The sequence below is a fragment of the Vipera ursinii genome, assembly GCF_947247035.1.
Source record: "Vipera ursinii genome assembly, chromosome: 14".
Taxonomy (NCBI): Eukaryota; Metazoa; Chordata; class Lepidosauria; order Squamata; family Viperidae; genus Vipera; species Vipera ursinii.
The window spans coordinates 11310305-11325768 of NC_139527.1; the positions used below are offsets into that span (position 1 = coordinate 11310305).

The window sequence follows — 15464 nt, forward strand, 5'->3', positions numbered from 1 at the left end:
GCGGCGGCGGCAGGCTCGGCCGGTGGCTCTCGTCGGCCGTCGGCGCGGCGGGCGCGGCGCGGGGGGGCTCCCTCCCTCCCCGGGTGTGCGTGCGTGCGTGCGAGTGTGTGTGTGTGTTTGCAGAGGAGGAAAGATGGCAGCGGCTGCACTTCCTCTTGCACTTTCACCCCTGGGGGGGAGGAAGGGGAGGGGGGGCCGTCCCCCACCCCCCCGCCGCGAAAGTAGGCCGGCCGCCTCCCCGGGGTCGTCCCCGGGCCGCCCCTCGCAGCCGCCGGGCCCCCCGCGCCCCCCGCGGAAAGCCCCCCCCCTCGCGAAGCGCCCCCCGTGCCGCCGCCGCCTCCCCGGCCTCCCGAGCGCTGCCCCCTCCTGGCTTCCTGCCCCCTCCCCTCCCGGCGCCTCCGCCAATGCCAGCGCGGCCACGGGCGCCGCCGCCCCCCCCCCGCCCGGCCCCTCGCCTGGCTCCCCGCGCCCCCCCCCCCGAGGTCCTGCTGGACTCCCCCGCCGGCCCTGCGGCAGAGCGCCCCTCGGCGGCACCAGGGCCCAGGCGGGGGCTCGTGCTCCCGGAACCCCCCAGGGCAGCCGCTTGGCCCCGGAGCCTGCTTGGTCGCCCAGAGACTGCGGGGGGGGGGGGAAACCTGGCGGGGCTTAAAGGTGGTATTTCAAACGGAGTAAAAGAGAGAACCCCCTCCCCCCTACCTGGGACCCCTTTCATATTCTTGTCCCCCCACCCAGACTGCCAGGTCGCCCCCAGTTTTGCTCACCTGATTTGGTTGCTTGCTTGCTTCCTTCCTCCTCCTTCCTCTTCCAGGGCATCTACTTAAAGCATCTGTTGCCATGGCACCAGCATCCACATTTCCAGCCTCCCTCTCTGAGAGCAGAGTGGAGGAGGCCGCCCCCAAAGTTGCCAGAGAGCACAGAGGGCCCAGGCCTCCCGGAAGCCTGGCCTGGCCTCTGGTGATGTTTGGACAGCTAAGGACCTGCCGGCATCCCTGGGGAAATCAGCCTCGGGGTGGATGTGCGTCCCTGGGGCTCCCAAGTGTTGGGGGGAGTGGGGGCTTTTGTGAAGGTTAAAAACAATGTATGCGCAAAGTTAGAAAACCCAAGTGGTGCTGCCCGTGGATGCTCTGCCAGGAGGGGGGCTGGTTTCCTTGCACCCCCAAATCATAGTGAGCCAGGACTGTCTCTGGGAGTGACCTTCAAGTAGCTGGTGATGTTCCCAGAGTTGCCATTTGCCCCTGGCAAATCCTGTCGGTGCAGCTCCCCCAACCCCAAGCACCTTCTCAACCCCAAGGATGTTGCACCGGGAGAAAAAAAGCTGCCTCGTGCAAAGGGGGACAGCGGGACAGTGGAGTCTCCCAGGGGGCTGAAGCCTTCGCAGGGGGGTCCCAGGAGCCCCCTCCCAAGGAATGGCAGCAGGAAGAGGGCCCAGATGAGCAGACACCAGCACCTGCCTGCCCCTCGTCCCTTGGGTCACAGGCCTTTTGACTGCCACGCTGCGTGCTTCTGGGCCATCAGTTGGTGAGAATATGTCCAATGAAATCAGATTAGTGGTACACAAATGGCTGAGTTTTGCATCACTTTAAGGCAGAAAGTGATTTATTGCCTCTTGGGTAAACATACCCATTGTGGTTTCTTAACCATAGTTTGTGGAGTAGTCTTTGGTACCTCTGAAGAAGGATTTTGCTGTGATTTCCTATTAAACATCTTTGAATTTTGACTATTTGTTTATTTTGCTTTATTATTTATTTATTATATGCCATCTGGAATTGCTGTTTAAGCTGGGTGCCCACAGTCTTTAAGTAAATTCCAAGCAACGCTCCAGCCTTCTTAGCAATATGTATAACACCAGCAGGGGTGTATCTGGAAATGCATCAGAATATAAATTATAATTCTCCCTCATTTCTAGTTGGACTGCTTGACTTGAGAGGGTTTGATATAGAAACCCAGGACTCCTGGATCCTGAATTGGGACATTTCCAGAGAAATGAACAATCAAATGACATCCAAAGTAGCTGGGAAGCTTTAAAAAGAGGCTTTTCCCTCCCTCCCTGAATTGTAAGCTTATTAGCGTTCTTTCTTTGTGTGCCTTTGAAATAAGGATTTTAACTGAATTATATCTGTTATTATTCTATTTGTTTAAAATATGCTGCTTTAGTATACAGGGTATACTCACGAACAGCAATGACCATTTTCAAAAGAACATCCTAAAGTCACTGGACTAAGCCAACTGACAGAAGCAACTTTCTCCGATGCTGGAAGCCTGTCCAGTTTTTCAGGTTTCCCTGAAAGCTCATTTCTGGAAGGAAGGAAGGAAGTGCCGTTGTTCCTGTGAGAAGGGGTGAAGTTGGGCACTCCGCTTGAGCAGTTTATTAAACAAGCGTGGAAATGGGACTCGGCTGGGGTTTGAAGGGAAGGCTGCGCCCCAGGCTGCGTGCTTACACTCGATTCCCTCCTCCAGGGAAGCCCTACCCTGAGCAGCCACCGCCGGCAGATCCCTCTCCCTTGGCCTCTGCTGATACTCGCGCCTGGAGGCCAACTGTCCAGCCACGCGGGCCTTGGTGCTCTTGGCAGGCGGGAGCTGGGTTGGGGCCGATGCGAATGGGTTCTTGCAGACGGAGCGGAGGAGCGCGCTCACACAAGAGGCTCCCGTCGGGCACTACGCCCTTTTCCCTCCCTCCCTGCCCCTGGCCACGGGGACGGGTCTGTCGCCCGGCTGTGAGCGGGCTCCAAGCTGCCACCGTCCGCTCCGGGGAAGCCAGCCCGGGGCCGCTTTGCGGGCTTCGTACAGAAGCCGCTCCGCTCGTTGGCGCTGCCAACCAGGCCCCGCATTCTGCCCCGGGAGGCGGCGCCCTCCGTCCCCGGGCTCGGCGGGCTGCAGCGGGAGCGAGCCAGCGCGGGGTCGGGGCTGGCGGCGAGTCGGAACGCCCGCGCTTGGCGGGGCTCGTTCCGCACGGCGCCCCCCGCGCTCCGCCCGCAGGGGAACTGGGGGCTGGGAAAGGACCCCGGGCGCTCCGCCGCCGCTCCAGCGCTCGGCTCCAGGGGGCGCCCTCGAGTGACGGAGGAGGAAGGAAGGCGCTGGAGGGACGCGTGCCGCTCTGGCCTCCGCGCTCTATGGCACCTTCGCGCCCTGCGTCAGGGGAGGAGCGCGGAGAAATCGCGCGCAAGCCCGGAGTGTCAATTCCCGTTCGTTTTTGCTCCTCCCCCGCAGGGCTTTTGTCGGAAGTCGCGCGAGGGTTGTGTTCCGCGCATGCGCGGCTGCAGCCTGAGGGGCCCAAACTCTGAAGCGCCGCCGCCGCCGCCGCCGCCATGGCTACGACGCTGGCCAAGATCGCCGAGATCGAGGCGGAGGTAACGGGGGGCCGAGGGGCCGCTTGCGCCCGGGCGGGGGCGGGGGGGAGCCGTGGCGTCGCGGTGGAACCTTCCGCACAGCGGCGGTCTACCGGGCGGGAGTCCGCCGGGCGGAGGCGAGGGCGGGCCTGCGGAACTCCCCGCCCGGCCTCCGGAAGGGCTCTGCGGCCTCGGGGCTCGTCAGCCGCGGGAGGCAGGCCGGATGACGACGAGCTGCGGCGGTTTTTACGGGGGAGCCCTCAAAAGAAGAGCCGAGCGACGGTGAAGATTCGCTTTTCATCCTTTCTTTTGCTGTCGGCTCCAGGCAGTGAATTGTCCCCACAACCACAACAACCCTGCGAGGTGGGCTGGCTCCGAATCCCTCAACCGGCTCTCGTGCCCGAGGCAGGACTAGAACCCAGACCCGCCTGGCTTCTCGGCCGGCAGCTTCACCGCAAGGCGAACTCGGTGCTTCCCTAGGCAGGAACGTGGGCGGAGACGCCCCCCTGGCGCTTTCCACCCGGCAGCGACGCGGCGTGGCTGGGCTGGCTCTGAGCTGGGGTGGGGGATGCATAAAAGGGGCAACTTTCCTGAACCCTCTCTGTACAGAATGTACCTGCTGCTCTCTTCTCTGATGACAAAACCCATTTTGGTTTGTTATCAGTAGGGCGGGACGAGAAACAAGGGTTGGAAAATGACCAAAGACAGAAGCAACCTGGAATTAAGGAAAAACTTCCTAACAGTGAGGACAATGAACCAGTGGAACAGATTGGCTTCAGACGTTGTGGGTGCTCCATCGCTGGAGGACTTTGAAAAGAGAGTGGACAGCCACTTGTCGGAAATGATATAGGGACTCCTGCTTGAGTGGACGGCTGGACTAGAAGACCTCCGAGGTCCCTTCCAGCTTTATTCTATTCATTTCTGCCATAAGAAGCGGGTCTGTCTTTCTGAAACCTCAGGTCACGAGGTTGGCCCTGCCATGTCTGCGCCAGTCCTGGAGCCGATGGATTTACCTGCTGGCCCTGATGTGTTTTTCCCCCCCTCTCTATTCCAGATGGCTCGCACCCAAAAGAATAAAGCCACAGCCCATCACTTGGGGCTGTTGAAGGCCCGCCTGGCCAAGCTGCGTCGAGAGTTGATTACCCCAAAAGGAGGCGGAGGGGGTGGAACCGGAGAAGGTGCGTGTGCCCTTTCAAAAGGATGGAGGAGGAGGAGAGTGGCGTCCCTTGCTGGGGACGGGAATACACTTTCAGAGTCCTTTTTGGTAGCCAGTGCAGAATCAGCACGGTGGCACCTGGGCAACCCCAGGAAATAGAAAGCAAGCCACATTTTGTGAGGTGGGCGCACCATGTTTCATCCTGCTCTCCATACCTTTTTTTTAAAAAAAAACCCAATAGAGACTAAACCAAAATAGAAGTAGTTGGTGGTCTATTGGAATAACTGCCCCTGCGGGGCAGCCAATTCTTTCTTTTTCAGTTGAATGTGTCAAAATGTCCTTTTTGTCCACATGTAAATACATTCAGATTCAGGTGTGTCGTGTCCATACAATCCTTTTGTCAGCTGAAGTGTGAAATTATTGCCAACGTTAATGCTAGTATAAATTGTAGCAACACATGTAAACTGTGTTGAGTATGTGCCTGTTGATTTATTTGAAAAACTTAAGGGTGTAGAATTTTAAATGAATTGGGTGTTGTACTTCTCTTCTGGCTTCAGCAGCTCAGCTGTCCTTTGGGTGTAGGTTTGAGAAGTGGGCCCCCAATATGCTGGAGGGAGGGATAGCTGTGGGCCTTCCTCTTGCCCAAGAGAATACCAAGGTGGAAGCTTCTCTCCTTTGACTTTGCTGCTAGAGGCCTTCTGGGGCCTATCAGTTACTCTGAATTAATGATCACTTCTTAGGTTTTGATGTGGCAAAGACTGGCGATGCCCGGATTGGTTTTGTGGGCTTCCCTTCGGTGGGGAAATCTACTCTGCTGAGTAATCTTGCTGGTGTTTACTCGGAAGTAGCTGCGTACGAGTTCACAACTCTAACCACAGTTCCAGGAGTGATCCGATACAAAGGAGCCAAAATACAGGTGAGGCCTATGAAGCCAAGACTTGTGCCTGAACCAGACTTAGCTATATTAAAAAGAAGGACAAAGCATGTTTGACAAATTGGTAGAAAAATTATTACAAAATCCCAAGAGTGTAGGGCAACCTGACTGTACAGTATCAGCCAGAACTGGTTGGAATCATGTGTAGGAATGTTTCCAAATGGAATTACAAGAAGTATCTCTCAGAAACTGAGAGCCTTTCAAATCTGGTCTAGTGGGTTTTGAATTGAATCCTGTGAAGAAAGAAGATCACCCTCCCCTATAAACAGTGGGATCCCTGGAAGTGCAAGAGGCAGGCAGAATGCAGAGGGACTAATAAGGGCTGGAAGGAATGGGTCACATGACCCATTCATAGGGTCTGCATGCAGATTAGAAAACCATCCTGATGCATAAGGAACTTTCCGTTGAGCTATGAATTAAAAGGGATGTTCTAGGAAAGAGAAGATGGGTGCAATCATGCAGAAAGTGAAGGTTCAAGCACAAAAGGAACTTAGGTTTTGGGCTGTCAGCAGAAAAGGAAGGAAAATTCAGTAGTCAGTGTTACTGCTAAGAGAAGATGGTGAAACAGGAACGGGGTGCATCAGTTTGTGAATCCTTCTAAATTTTCAATATTTCCAATAAATGTGGCCTAAAACATGATCTGTTGTCCACGCAAGTCCCAAAACTGGATAAAGAGAGTGCAATTAAATGAGTTAAAATATTGTACTTGTTTGTTAATTTATTAGGAAAAATGATCCAAAGCTACATATTTGTATGTGGCAAAAGTATGCAAACTTCTGCTTTCAGTAGCTCCTTTGCTCCCCTTGGGCAGCAATAACTGCAGCTAAATGTTTCTGATAATCGTTGTCCAGTCCTGTATATCAGCTTGGAGAAATTGTAGCCTCTTCCTTCTGCTCAGGGAGGTGGCTAGGCTTCCTCGCGTGAATTGCCCACTTCAGGTCCTTCCACGACGTTTCTCTTAAGGCTAAAGCTCGGCAATTTGACCTGGCCATTTCACAACATCAACTTCTGCTTTAAGCATTCTTTGGTCATGTGACTCTGTTTTGGATCTCTGCCTTGCTGCACATCCCACTTTCTCTTGTGCTTGAGTTCACGCCTTAATGTTTTCATTTAGAATTTACTGGTACAATTTGGAATTCATTGTTCCACCAATGATGGTACGCCGTCCAGAGGCAGCAGAATAGGCCCAAAGCATGATACCGTTACCACCGTATTTCACACAGATGAGATAAAGTTCTTATGCTGGAATGCTGCGCTGGCCTTGCCCAATGTAATACTTTTCATTCAAGGCAGAAAATTCTGTTTTAGTCTTGTCCATTCACAGAAAGTCTTCCAACAGCCTTCTGGGTTATTCATAGGGGCTTTCACAAACTAGATGGTAGCAGTGTTATTTTTGGAGAGTATAGATTTTGTGCACACAATCTGCCTGACAGCGGACTGTTGGAGTCCAAAACTTTTGGAAATAGATTTGTAATCTTTTCCAACCTGGTAAGTATCAATTGGTTTTGAAGGTCCTCTTATTCAAGCCGTAACATCCCTGTGTGGAGATCAGACATTTATATCCTGTTCTTTAGATAAGGCAGAGTTTTGCATATGTTTGCCATACACCAATATGTAGCTTTGGTTCACTTTCCTCAATAAGTCAATGAACAAATAGAATTTTTGGTCTCATTTCTTTAACTAGGTTCTCTATCTAGTTTTAGGATATGTGGAGGTCACATTTATGCAGAAATATTGAAAATTCAAAAGTTTCTGCAAATGTTTTAAGAACCACTGTAAGTGTAAGTGTTAAGAGAAAAGAAAAGTTATTGTTCCTGTGTTCTGCTGTGGTCAGAATATTGTGGCCAGTTCTGAGACCGCATTTTATACAAGACAATAAACTGAAGGTTGCCCAGAGGAAAGTAGCCAAGGTGAAAATCCTGGAAGGTAAAACTTAATAGGAACAGTTGGAAGTGGTGTGTTCTTTTAATTACTGGATTTAAAGAATGGGTTTAATCGATATTTGTCCCTTGCTTGGTTTGTTCATGTACATCTGTCAGATCCATGTGTCAAGCCCATTTTTAACAGCTTCAGGTGATCAGCTTTTTCATGGTATTCCAAAAATATTGAAGATCATCCAGCTCGTCAGTCCATCCAAGATGATTTGCTTTGGACAATACTAGAATGGAATTACTTTGTATTTACTCTCAGATCATCCCCAAAGCAGATCAATAGCTGTTGCAGTGAGGTTGTTGAGTAGAGTTTTGGAAGCCAATCCTGGGTGGAGAACAATGCAATGGATGCTGAAAGGATCCATAGGAGAAGAGGGCCAGAAATCCTGATGGTCAGCAAAGCATGGCTGAAGTCTCACAGGACACAGGGAGACAGGATAACAGCTAGTTGAGGTGTGCTGTCTGGCTTCTCCACATCTCTCTTTTCTGATTTGTTTTTTTCCACAAACTTTGCAGCTTCTTGATTTACCGGGAATTATCGAGGGTGCCAAAGACGGGAAAGGCAGAGGTCGCCAGGTCATTGCAGGTGAGTGCTGGTGGTCCCAGGGCAAAAGGGGAGATGAGGACTGGCTGGTGAAGTGAAGAGAGTAGAAGAGGTATGTGCTTGGTGCTGTTTTTGCCTCTGATCCCAAGAGTATTGCATCTAGGAAAAGCTTACTTTCAATAAAAGTGAGTGCGTGGCTTTTTCTTGCTTCCTTGACATAAATTTGATTAAAAATATGTTTTGTTTATTACTCCGGCTTGACCTAGGAGATTATATGACCGTGAAGTTTTTCGTTGTTGTTTAGATGCCAGTTGTTTATGTTTGGCTTTTTAGAAGAGACTTGATGGAAAATATTTTCAGATTTCACCCCCCCTCCCTTTTTTCCCACAGTTGCCCGAACCTGCAACCTTATCCTGATAGTTCTGGATGTTCTGAAGCCTTTGGGACATAAGAAGATAATTGAGAGTGAGCTGGAGGGCTTCGGGATACGTTTGAACAGCAAACCTCCCAATATTGGCTTTAAGAAAAAGGACAAAGGAGGCATTAACCTCACGGCAACAGTAAGTAGAGGTGTGGGTAGGATATTTCCTACCTTGCTGTGCGTAAGAAATCTGCCCTGCTGAATTTGCCAATTGCTGTAACTGAAGGAGTGTCTGAAAGGGCAACGCCCCGAGTCTCAGCAAGGGCTCCCTTTGAAGTATAGCTCAAAATTTGGGTTCATTCGTGACAGCAGTGAGACAGGAAGAGAAGCAGGCCATGCTGTTTGGTCAGGACACTCTTAGGGTTCTGGAAAGGGCTTCTGAGGACTTCTGTGCAGCATCCCTGCTCTCTGGCTGTGCTGTGGCCCTCTCCAGTCCTGACACGTGAAGCTCCATAGCAGCAGTTGCCAGTGGGCACATTAACCCCTTCCTGCCATATTGCTAAGCTACCAGCCCACGTGCTTCACTCCTGATCCAGTCCCTATTGTCTGTAGGGTTCTGTGTATCATACTATTTTGTTTGATCAGTGTCCACAGAGTGAGCTGGATATCGAAACCGTGAAGAGCATCTTGGCAGAATATAAAATCCACAATGCCGATGTCACCCTGAGGAGCGATGTGACTGCAGATGACCTCATTGATGTGGTTGAAGGAAACAGGTAGTTTTCATGGGCCGATAGAGGAGGGAGGGAGGGAGGGTCTGGGGGTTTTTCATGTTACATGGCAAAGAACTGGGGTGTCTTACAGCATGGCTGATTTTTTGGCAGAGGCCTTGCAGGAACAGCCTGTGCTCCTCATCCAAACCAAGTTCCTTGGTTTTTTTGCTCTTTTGATTGCTTCTAAGCACAAAGGATTGTTCAAGAAAGGGGTGTTAGCTGCAGTGAAGGTTGCAGAGGCTCTCTTGGCAGCTGATCAAATGCCAAACCTTTCTACTCATTAGGACTACAGTAAATAGGCTGGATGTATCTTACAGGGCAGTCTCTCTTGCTCTACCAACTTGATTACTGTAACTACGTAGAATTGGGAGGCTCCTACCTCTCAGCAAGATAGGAAGGAGCTCTGTCTCTCTTACATTTTTTGCTCGCTTCTTCATCCTTGCAGAGTTTACATCCCGTGCATTTATGTGTTGAACAAAATTGATCAAATCTCCATTGAGGAATTAGACATCATTTACAAAGTGCCCCACTGTGTTCCCATCTCGGCTCATCATCGGTGGAATTTTGATGACCTGCTGGAGAAAATCTGGGACTACCTTAAACTTGTGCGGATGTAAGTTTTGGCTTGTCAGAGCTCAAAGTCTGCGTCGTTTTGGGTCCTTTAAAAATGCTCCCTGGTCTCAATTTCCCCTCAACTCTGAAATCTCTTGCCCCTCCTCAATGTTCCTGGTGATTCTCTGGGGCCCAGAATTTTGGCAGTTTTTCAGACATGCAGGATTGTAATCAGAAAACAAATGTATGTTTTAGAATCATTCAGTTCCGTTCTGTAAAAAGGTCCATGGCATTTTTAGGACTCTGAATGATTTTTTCCATGAGATGTTGGAGGACGTGTTCCAGCACTTATTTGTATAGAGAGAGAGAATGGGTGTGTCAGAGAGAAGACCATCTCAAATCTTTTTCACTGACACAGAGTTGTCTATCAGGGAGGGGCCTTCCTTCCTGCTCCCTCCATTGTTGGGGTGTGCTTTGGGCGACCCCCTTTATTTGCAATAACAACTAATCAAGAAAAGTAATCTTGATTTGAAAGGGGGCTTGTCTGAAAGCATAAATGCTTTGTGTTTAATTGCAGTTATACTAAACCCAAAGGGCAGCTCCCAGATTATACTTCTCCCGTGGTCCTGCCTGACTCTCGGACTACCGTGGAGGATTTCTGCATGAAGATTCATAAAAACCTAATTAAGGATTTCAAATAGTAAGTGTGGTCTGCAAACAGCCAATTTAGCTCCTTTAGGACTGTAGTAGAGGTGGGAGCTGTAGTCCTGCTTTGGGGGGAGGAGGGGGAGGTGTTGTTATTTATTTTTATTATTATTATTTTATTAATTTAATTTATATACCGCCCTTCTCCCAGGGGACTCAGGGCGGTGAACAGGGCAATACATAAAAACTAGATACAAAAATTAAAATTATTAAAACATGATTAAACAATGCCCATAAAATTAATACAAATTTAAAATTAAAGTCGTTTATAAAAATCCCACCCCGTCCCATCAGGCCAGGCCAGCTTGTTTAAAGAGATGGGTTTTAAGATCGCGCCGGAAGGAGCGGAGATCGGGCGCCATCCGGAGCTCAACCGGAAGATGGTTCCATAAATCCGGTGCACCCACAGAGAAGGATCTTCCCCTGGGGGCCACCAGTCGGCATTCTTTGACCGGTGGCACCCTGAGGAGGCCCTCTCTGTGGGAGCATACTGGGCGGAGGGAAGTTGACGCCGGCTGCAGGTGCTCCCCAAGGTATTCCGGACCCATGCCATGAAGGGCTTTGTAGGTCATTACCAACACCTTGAACCTCACCTGGAAGACAACTGGTAGCCAATGCAGCTCGCGGAGCAAAGGTGTGACATGGGAGTATCGGGAAACTCCCAGTACAACTCTCGCGGCTGCATTCTGTACCAGTTGGAGCCTCCGAGTGGTCTTCAAGGGTAGCCCCATGTAGAGAGCGTTGCAGTAATCAAGACGAGAGGTCACGAGCGCATGAGTGACCGTACGTAAGGCATCCCGGTCTAGATAGGGCCGCAACTGGCGCACCAGGCGAACCTGGGCGAAGGCCCCCCTAGTCACAGCTACAATATGGTCTTCTAAGGAGAGTTGTGAATCTAGGAGGACTCCCAAGTTGCGAGCCCTATCTACAGGAGGTAATGACTCACCCCCCATAGTGAGGGGTGGGATATCCTGAATATCCCGAGATGCCGGTACGCACAGCCACTCAGTCTTGTCAGGGTTGAGTCGAAGCCTGTTCCTCCCCATCCAGACCCGGCCCGCCTCCAGGCACCGGGACATCACGTCGAGGGCATCACTGGGGTGGTTTGGGGTCGAAATGAAAAGTTGGGTATCATCAGCATACTGATGATACCCAACTCCAAAACCACGAATGATCTCACCCAGCGGTTTCATGTAGATGTTGAACAGGAGAGGCGAGAGGACCGACCCCTGAGGGACTCCACAAACGAGAGGCCTCGCGGTCGACCTCTGCCCCCCTGCCAACACCGACTGCGAGCGTCCCAGGAGATAGGAGGAGAACCACTGAAGAACCGTGCCTCCCACTCCCAATCCCCTGAGAGGCCGCAGCAGGATACCATGGTCGATGGTATCGAAAGCCGCTGAGAGGTCTAATAGGACTAGGACAGAGGAATATCCCTTGTCCCGAGCCCTCCAGAGATCATTCACCAGCGCGACCAATGCCGTCTCCATGCTGTACCCGGGCCTGAAGCCCGATTGGTACGGGTCTAGATAATCCGCTTCATCCAGGACCAGAGGGAGCTGATGCGCCACCACACTCTCAACAACCTTCGCAAGAAAGCGAAGGTTGGAGACCGGACAAAAGTTATTCAAAACAGCCGGGTCCAAGGCAGGCTTCTTGAGGAGAGGTCTTACCACCGCCTCTTTCAAGGCGGCGGGAAAACTACCCTCACTCAGAGAAGCAGATATAACCACCTGGAACCAGCCTCGTGTCCCCTCCCGGGCTGCATAAACCAGCCAGGAAGGGCACGGGTCCAATAAACATGTGGTGGAGCTCAGCCTCCCCATGATCCTGTCCACTTCCTCCGGAGTTACAGGATCGAACTCCTCCCAGGTGACATTGACAAGACTGCTCGTGTCCTGATCGTCCGATACTGCCCAGTCGGAGTCCAAACCGGTCCGAATCCGAGCGATTTTGTCCGACAGATGTTGACTAAATTCCTCGGCACGCCCCTGCAAGGGTTCCCCACTCACCTCCTGATTAAGGAGGGAGCGGGTCACCCTAAACAGGGCGGCCGGGCGATTATCTGCGGACGCGATGAGGGCAGCGAAGTAGTTAGACCTCGCTACCCTCATCGCTGCGAGATAAGACCTAATATGGGTTCTTAGTCACAATCGGTCGGATTCAGATCGGCTGGACCTCCAAACGCTCTCTAGGCCCCGTCTCCGACGCTTCATCTCCCGGAGCTCCGCGGAGAACCATGGAGCCCATTGGGATCTGCGCCGGGTCAGGGGCCGCAAGGGTACAACTTGGTCAAGTGCCTCCGTGGCCGTCCTTTCCCAGGCTTCCACTAAGGCATCTGCCGAGCTGTGAGCTGAGGAGGCAGGTGGGGACCCCAGTGCTGCCTGGAACCTCTCAGGGCCCATTAAGCGCCTGGGGCGGAACCATCTAGTTGGCTCAACAACCCCACGGTGGGGAGTGGCAAAACGGAAGACCAGCCGCAGGAGATGATGATCGGTCCATGACAGGGGCATAACAATTGGGGAGCCCCCACCAAGATCATCTAACCACCGACCAGATAAGAAAACCAAGTCAAGGGTGTGGCCTCCCTCATGAGTCGGTCCATGAATTACCTGCGTCAGGTCCATGGCCGTCATGGAAGCCATGAACTCCCGAGCTAACTCAGATGCTCCTCCCAGGGATGGTAGATTGAAGTCTCCCAAAACCATAAGTTTGGGAAACTCAATCACCAGCCCTGAGAGGATATCGAGAAGCTCAGGCAGGGCTGCTGCTGCGCGACTAGGCGAAAGGTATGCCAGCAGCAAGCCCAACTGCGCCCTAGGACCAAACCTCAATAAGAGAGATTCACACCCGACTATCTGAGGAACCGTGGCCTCCTGCGGGCATAAGGTCTCCCTCATAACCACAGTCACTCCCCCACCCCTACCCTGAGTCCGAGGCCGGTGTAGCACCCAGAAGCCTGGTGGGCAAAGATCAACCAGGGGGATACCACCCTCTGGGCCCAACCAGGTTTCCGTGATGCAGGCCAGGTCCGCATGCTCACCCTCGACCAGATCCCGGACGAGAGGAGCCTTGTTAGCAACGGACCTGGCATTCAGGTACACCAGCCGGAGCTCAGGTGGCTGCACATCCCCGCTCCCAGAACCTTGGGTCGAAGACAGAGGGTCGGAGCGCCTCACCGCTTGTAAATAGCGGAGAAGCCCTCCCGGAGGTCGATACGGCCCTCTGATCTTACACCTGCTGCCATTCCCTATCGTCGTGGGAATTGGCAATCCCACGACCCGCTCCAGAGCTCCGGAGATGACTGACCCCGGCTCCCCCTCAACGCGATCTGTCCTGGGCCTGGTCTGAACAACAGTTGGCGGATTACCCCCCATCTCCAACCAACCACAACCCTCCCCCCTCCCTAACCCTACAAAAAATTTGGCTAAAAAAGTAATCAGGGGCCTCTTATTAAATTTATATCTAAGGCCCCTGTTCCTTCCCGGCCATCTCTCAGGGTCCCAGCAATCGGGCCCGTCATCAAGAGGCAGATTAAAAGGTAAGGCGGGTCGCACCCAGGATGGGGGGGCACCCCTGAGGGCGAGTAAAACCGTGCTGGAGTGTCAGGAGAGGAGGGGGCAGCTTGGGCCAACTGCGATGCAGGAGGAGGTACTGAAAGCCGAGCCTGCCACCCAGATGCTTTATTTAAATCAAGATATAATTCATCTACAAATGTAGCGTCATTTTTTTCTTAACAGATCCATGGCATTAAATCTGTGCTAACTCTTTTCTTCCAGTGCTCTCGTGTGGGGTTTGTCCGTCAAGCACAACCCTCAGAAAGTAGGAAAAGATCACACTTTGGAGGATGAAGATGTCATTCAGATAGTCAAGAAATAAAAAAAAAAATCCATGTGGCCCATCAATCGTGATTCCTTTCAGAAAAGACTAATTATGGAACTTCCCAGCCTGCCAAATGGTTGAGTGGATGCGAACATAACTGTGCAAATTTGTGGACTAATTAAAATCTGTTTCCTGTGATGGGCATGAGAGCTTTGCCAAGACTTGGCTTTGCACCGCTGTTTCATTGAGTCCACATTTTTGGCCTGGGAAGAGTTCAGTCCACGGAGTTTTTGTGCTGCCGACATAAATTAGGATGCAAATGTAAAACTCTCCATTATCATTTGTGGATTTGTGTACGAAAGTGGTGGTCCTGTCCTTGTTACTGATGTAAATAAAGTCTCCAGGCAAAAGCTCGGAGAGGCCATTCTCGTCGAAAGGGCTTAGGTGATGCTTTGAAATAGGCAGGCTTGACAATTGAATTCTTTGAGCATGTTAAGATTCTGCAAGATTGCAGTTGACATCAAGAAAATCACTAAAAAGGTGATTTGAAAGGGATCGCTGAAAGGAAAATCGGTGTCAGATATTTCTGGATGACTAAGGAATTATTACAACGGATCAGAAGTTTCACCAAGTCTACCAGTTTACCAGCATTGGCTTTCTTACACAGTTTATCCAAACATGGAGAAAAATAACCCATGAACTTACTCAACAGAAATAGAGGATGTAAAAAAGGGCTGACTTGGTGTTATTAGCATCAAGAACTGTAAGAATTTGGTGAGAGGAAGATACAAATACTCCAGTAGAACTCATTTGCCCTCATTTGTCTTCTCTGCCACTGTGGAAAATAAGTGAGTTACCTTGATTGATACTTTCAAGACCTCCCAGCCACGGAGGCAAACGGTGATGACAAATGAAGTTAAGTCTTGGTGAGAAATTGAAACGAAACCAAGAAAATAAATGATCAGTCTTGATCTAAATATTCAGTTCTCAAAAAATAGATGCCTGAGAAATACACTTAAAAACCTAAACATCTTACATCTATTTTAAAACTAGGTTAAACACATTTTTATAATCTTTTGAATAGAATTGCAAAAACCTTTAAGACGGCTAAAAAGAAAGTTTGTCCTAATTTCAGGGAGGGAGGCTGCTTCTTAAAATGGAGACCGTAATTGAAAAGCAGCCTCTCTGGCCCTCACGCATTTGGAAACCACAAGCAGTTTCTTTTTAGAAGTTTATCTTAGATAGGTAATTCCAGCTGGAGAAGACCATCTTGCGAGTATTCAGGCATCGGGTTGTGCAGTTTTTACACTGATTTGCTGTTGGAAATTTCACAAAACTTGTAAAAACCACTTGCAGCACT

General features: G+C 51.0%; 1 protein-coding gene across 2 annotated transcripts; it reads left to right on the forward strand.

Moving 5' to 3' along the window:
- Positions 1-3034: 3034 nt before the first annotated feature.
- On the forward strand, positions 3035-14325 carry DRG1 (developmentally regulated GTP binding protein 1). 2 transcript variants are annotated; one of them, XM_083373663.1, is made up of 9 exons: positions 3035-3347; positions 4381-4504; positions 5223-5398; positions 7864-7933; positions 8282-8451; positions 8898-9028; positions 9471-9638; positions 10155-10277; positions 14062-14325. In XM_083373663.1, the coding sequence occupies exons 1-9, from the start codon at positions 3306-3308 to the stop codon at positions 14159-14161; spliced, it is 1104 nt and encodes a 367-aa protein (XP_083229789.1). In that variant the 5' UTR covers positions 3035-3305; the 3' UTR covers positions 14162-14325. The 2 variants fall into 2 exon arrangements, with proteins under 2 accessions (XP_083229789.1, XP_083229788.1); XM_083373662.1 differs by lacking the exon at positions 3035-3347 and having other exon boundaries at positions 3884-4504.
- Positions 14326-15464: the final 1139 nt, after the last annotated feature.

Excerpts from the sequence above, each read along its gene's own strand:
- DRG1 (XM_083373662.1), top strand. The coding sequence starts at position 4,306 with ATGTCTGCGCCAGTCCTGGAGCCGATGGATTTACCTGCTGGCCCTGAT. Across the intron at positions 5,399-7,863 it reads ACAAAGGAGCCAAAATACAG|CTTCTTGATTTACCGGGAAT; the intron begins GTGAGGCCTATG and ends CAAACTTTGCAG. Across the intron at positions 9,639-10,154 it reads TACCTTAAACTTGTGCGGAT|TTATACTAAACCCAAAGGGC; the intron begins GTAAGTTTTGGC and ends GTTTAATTGCAG.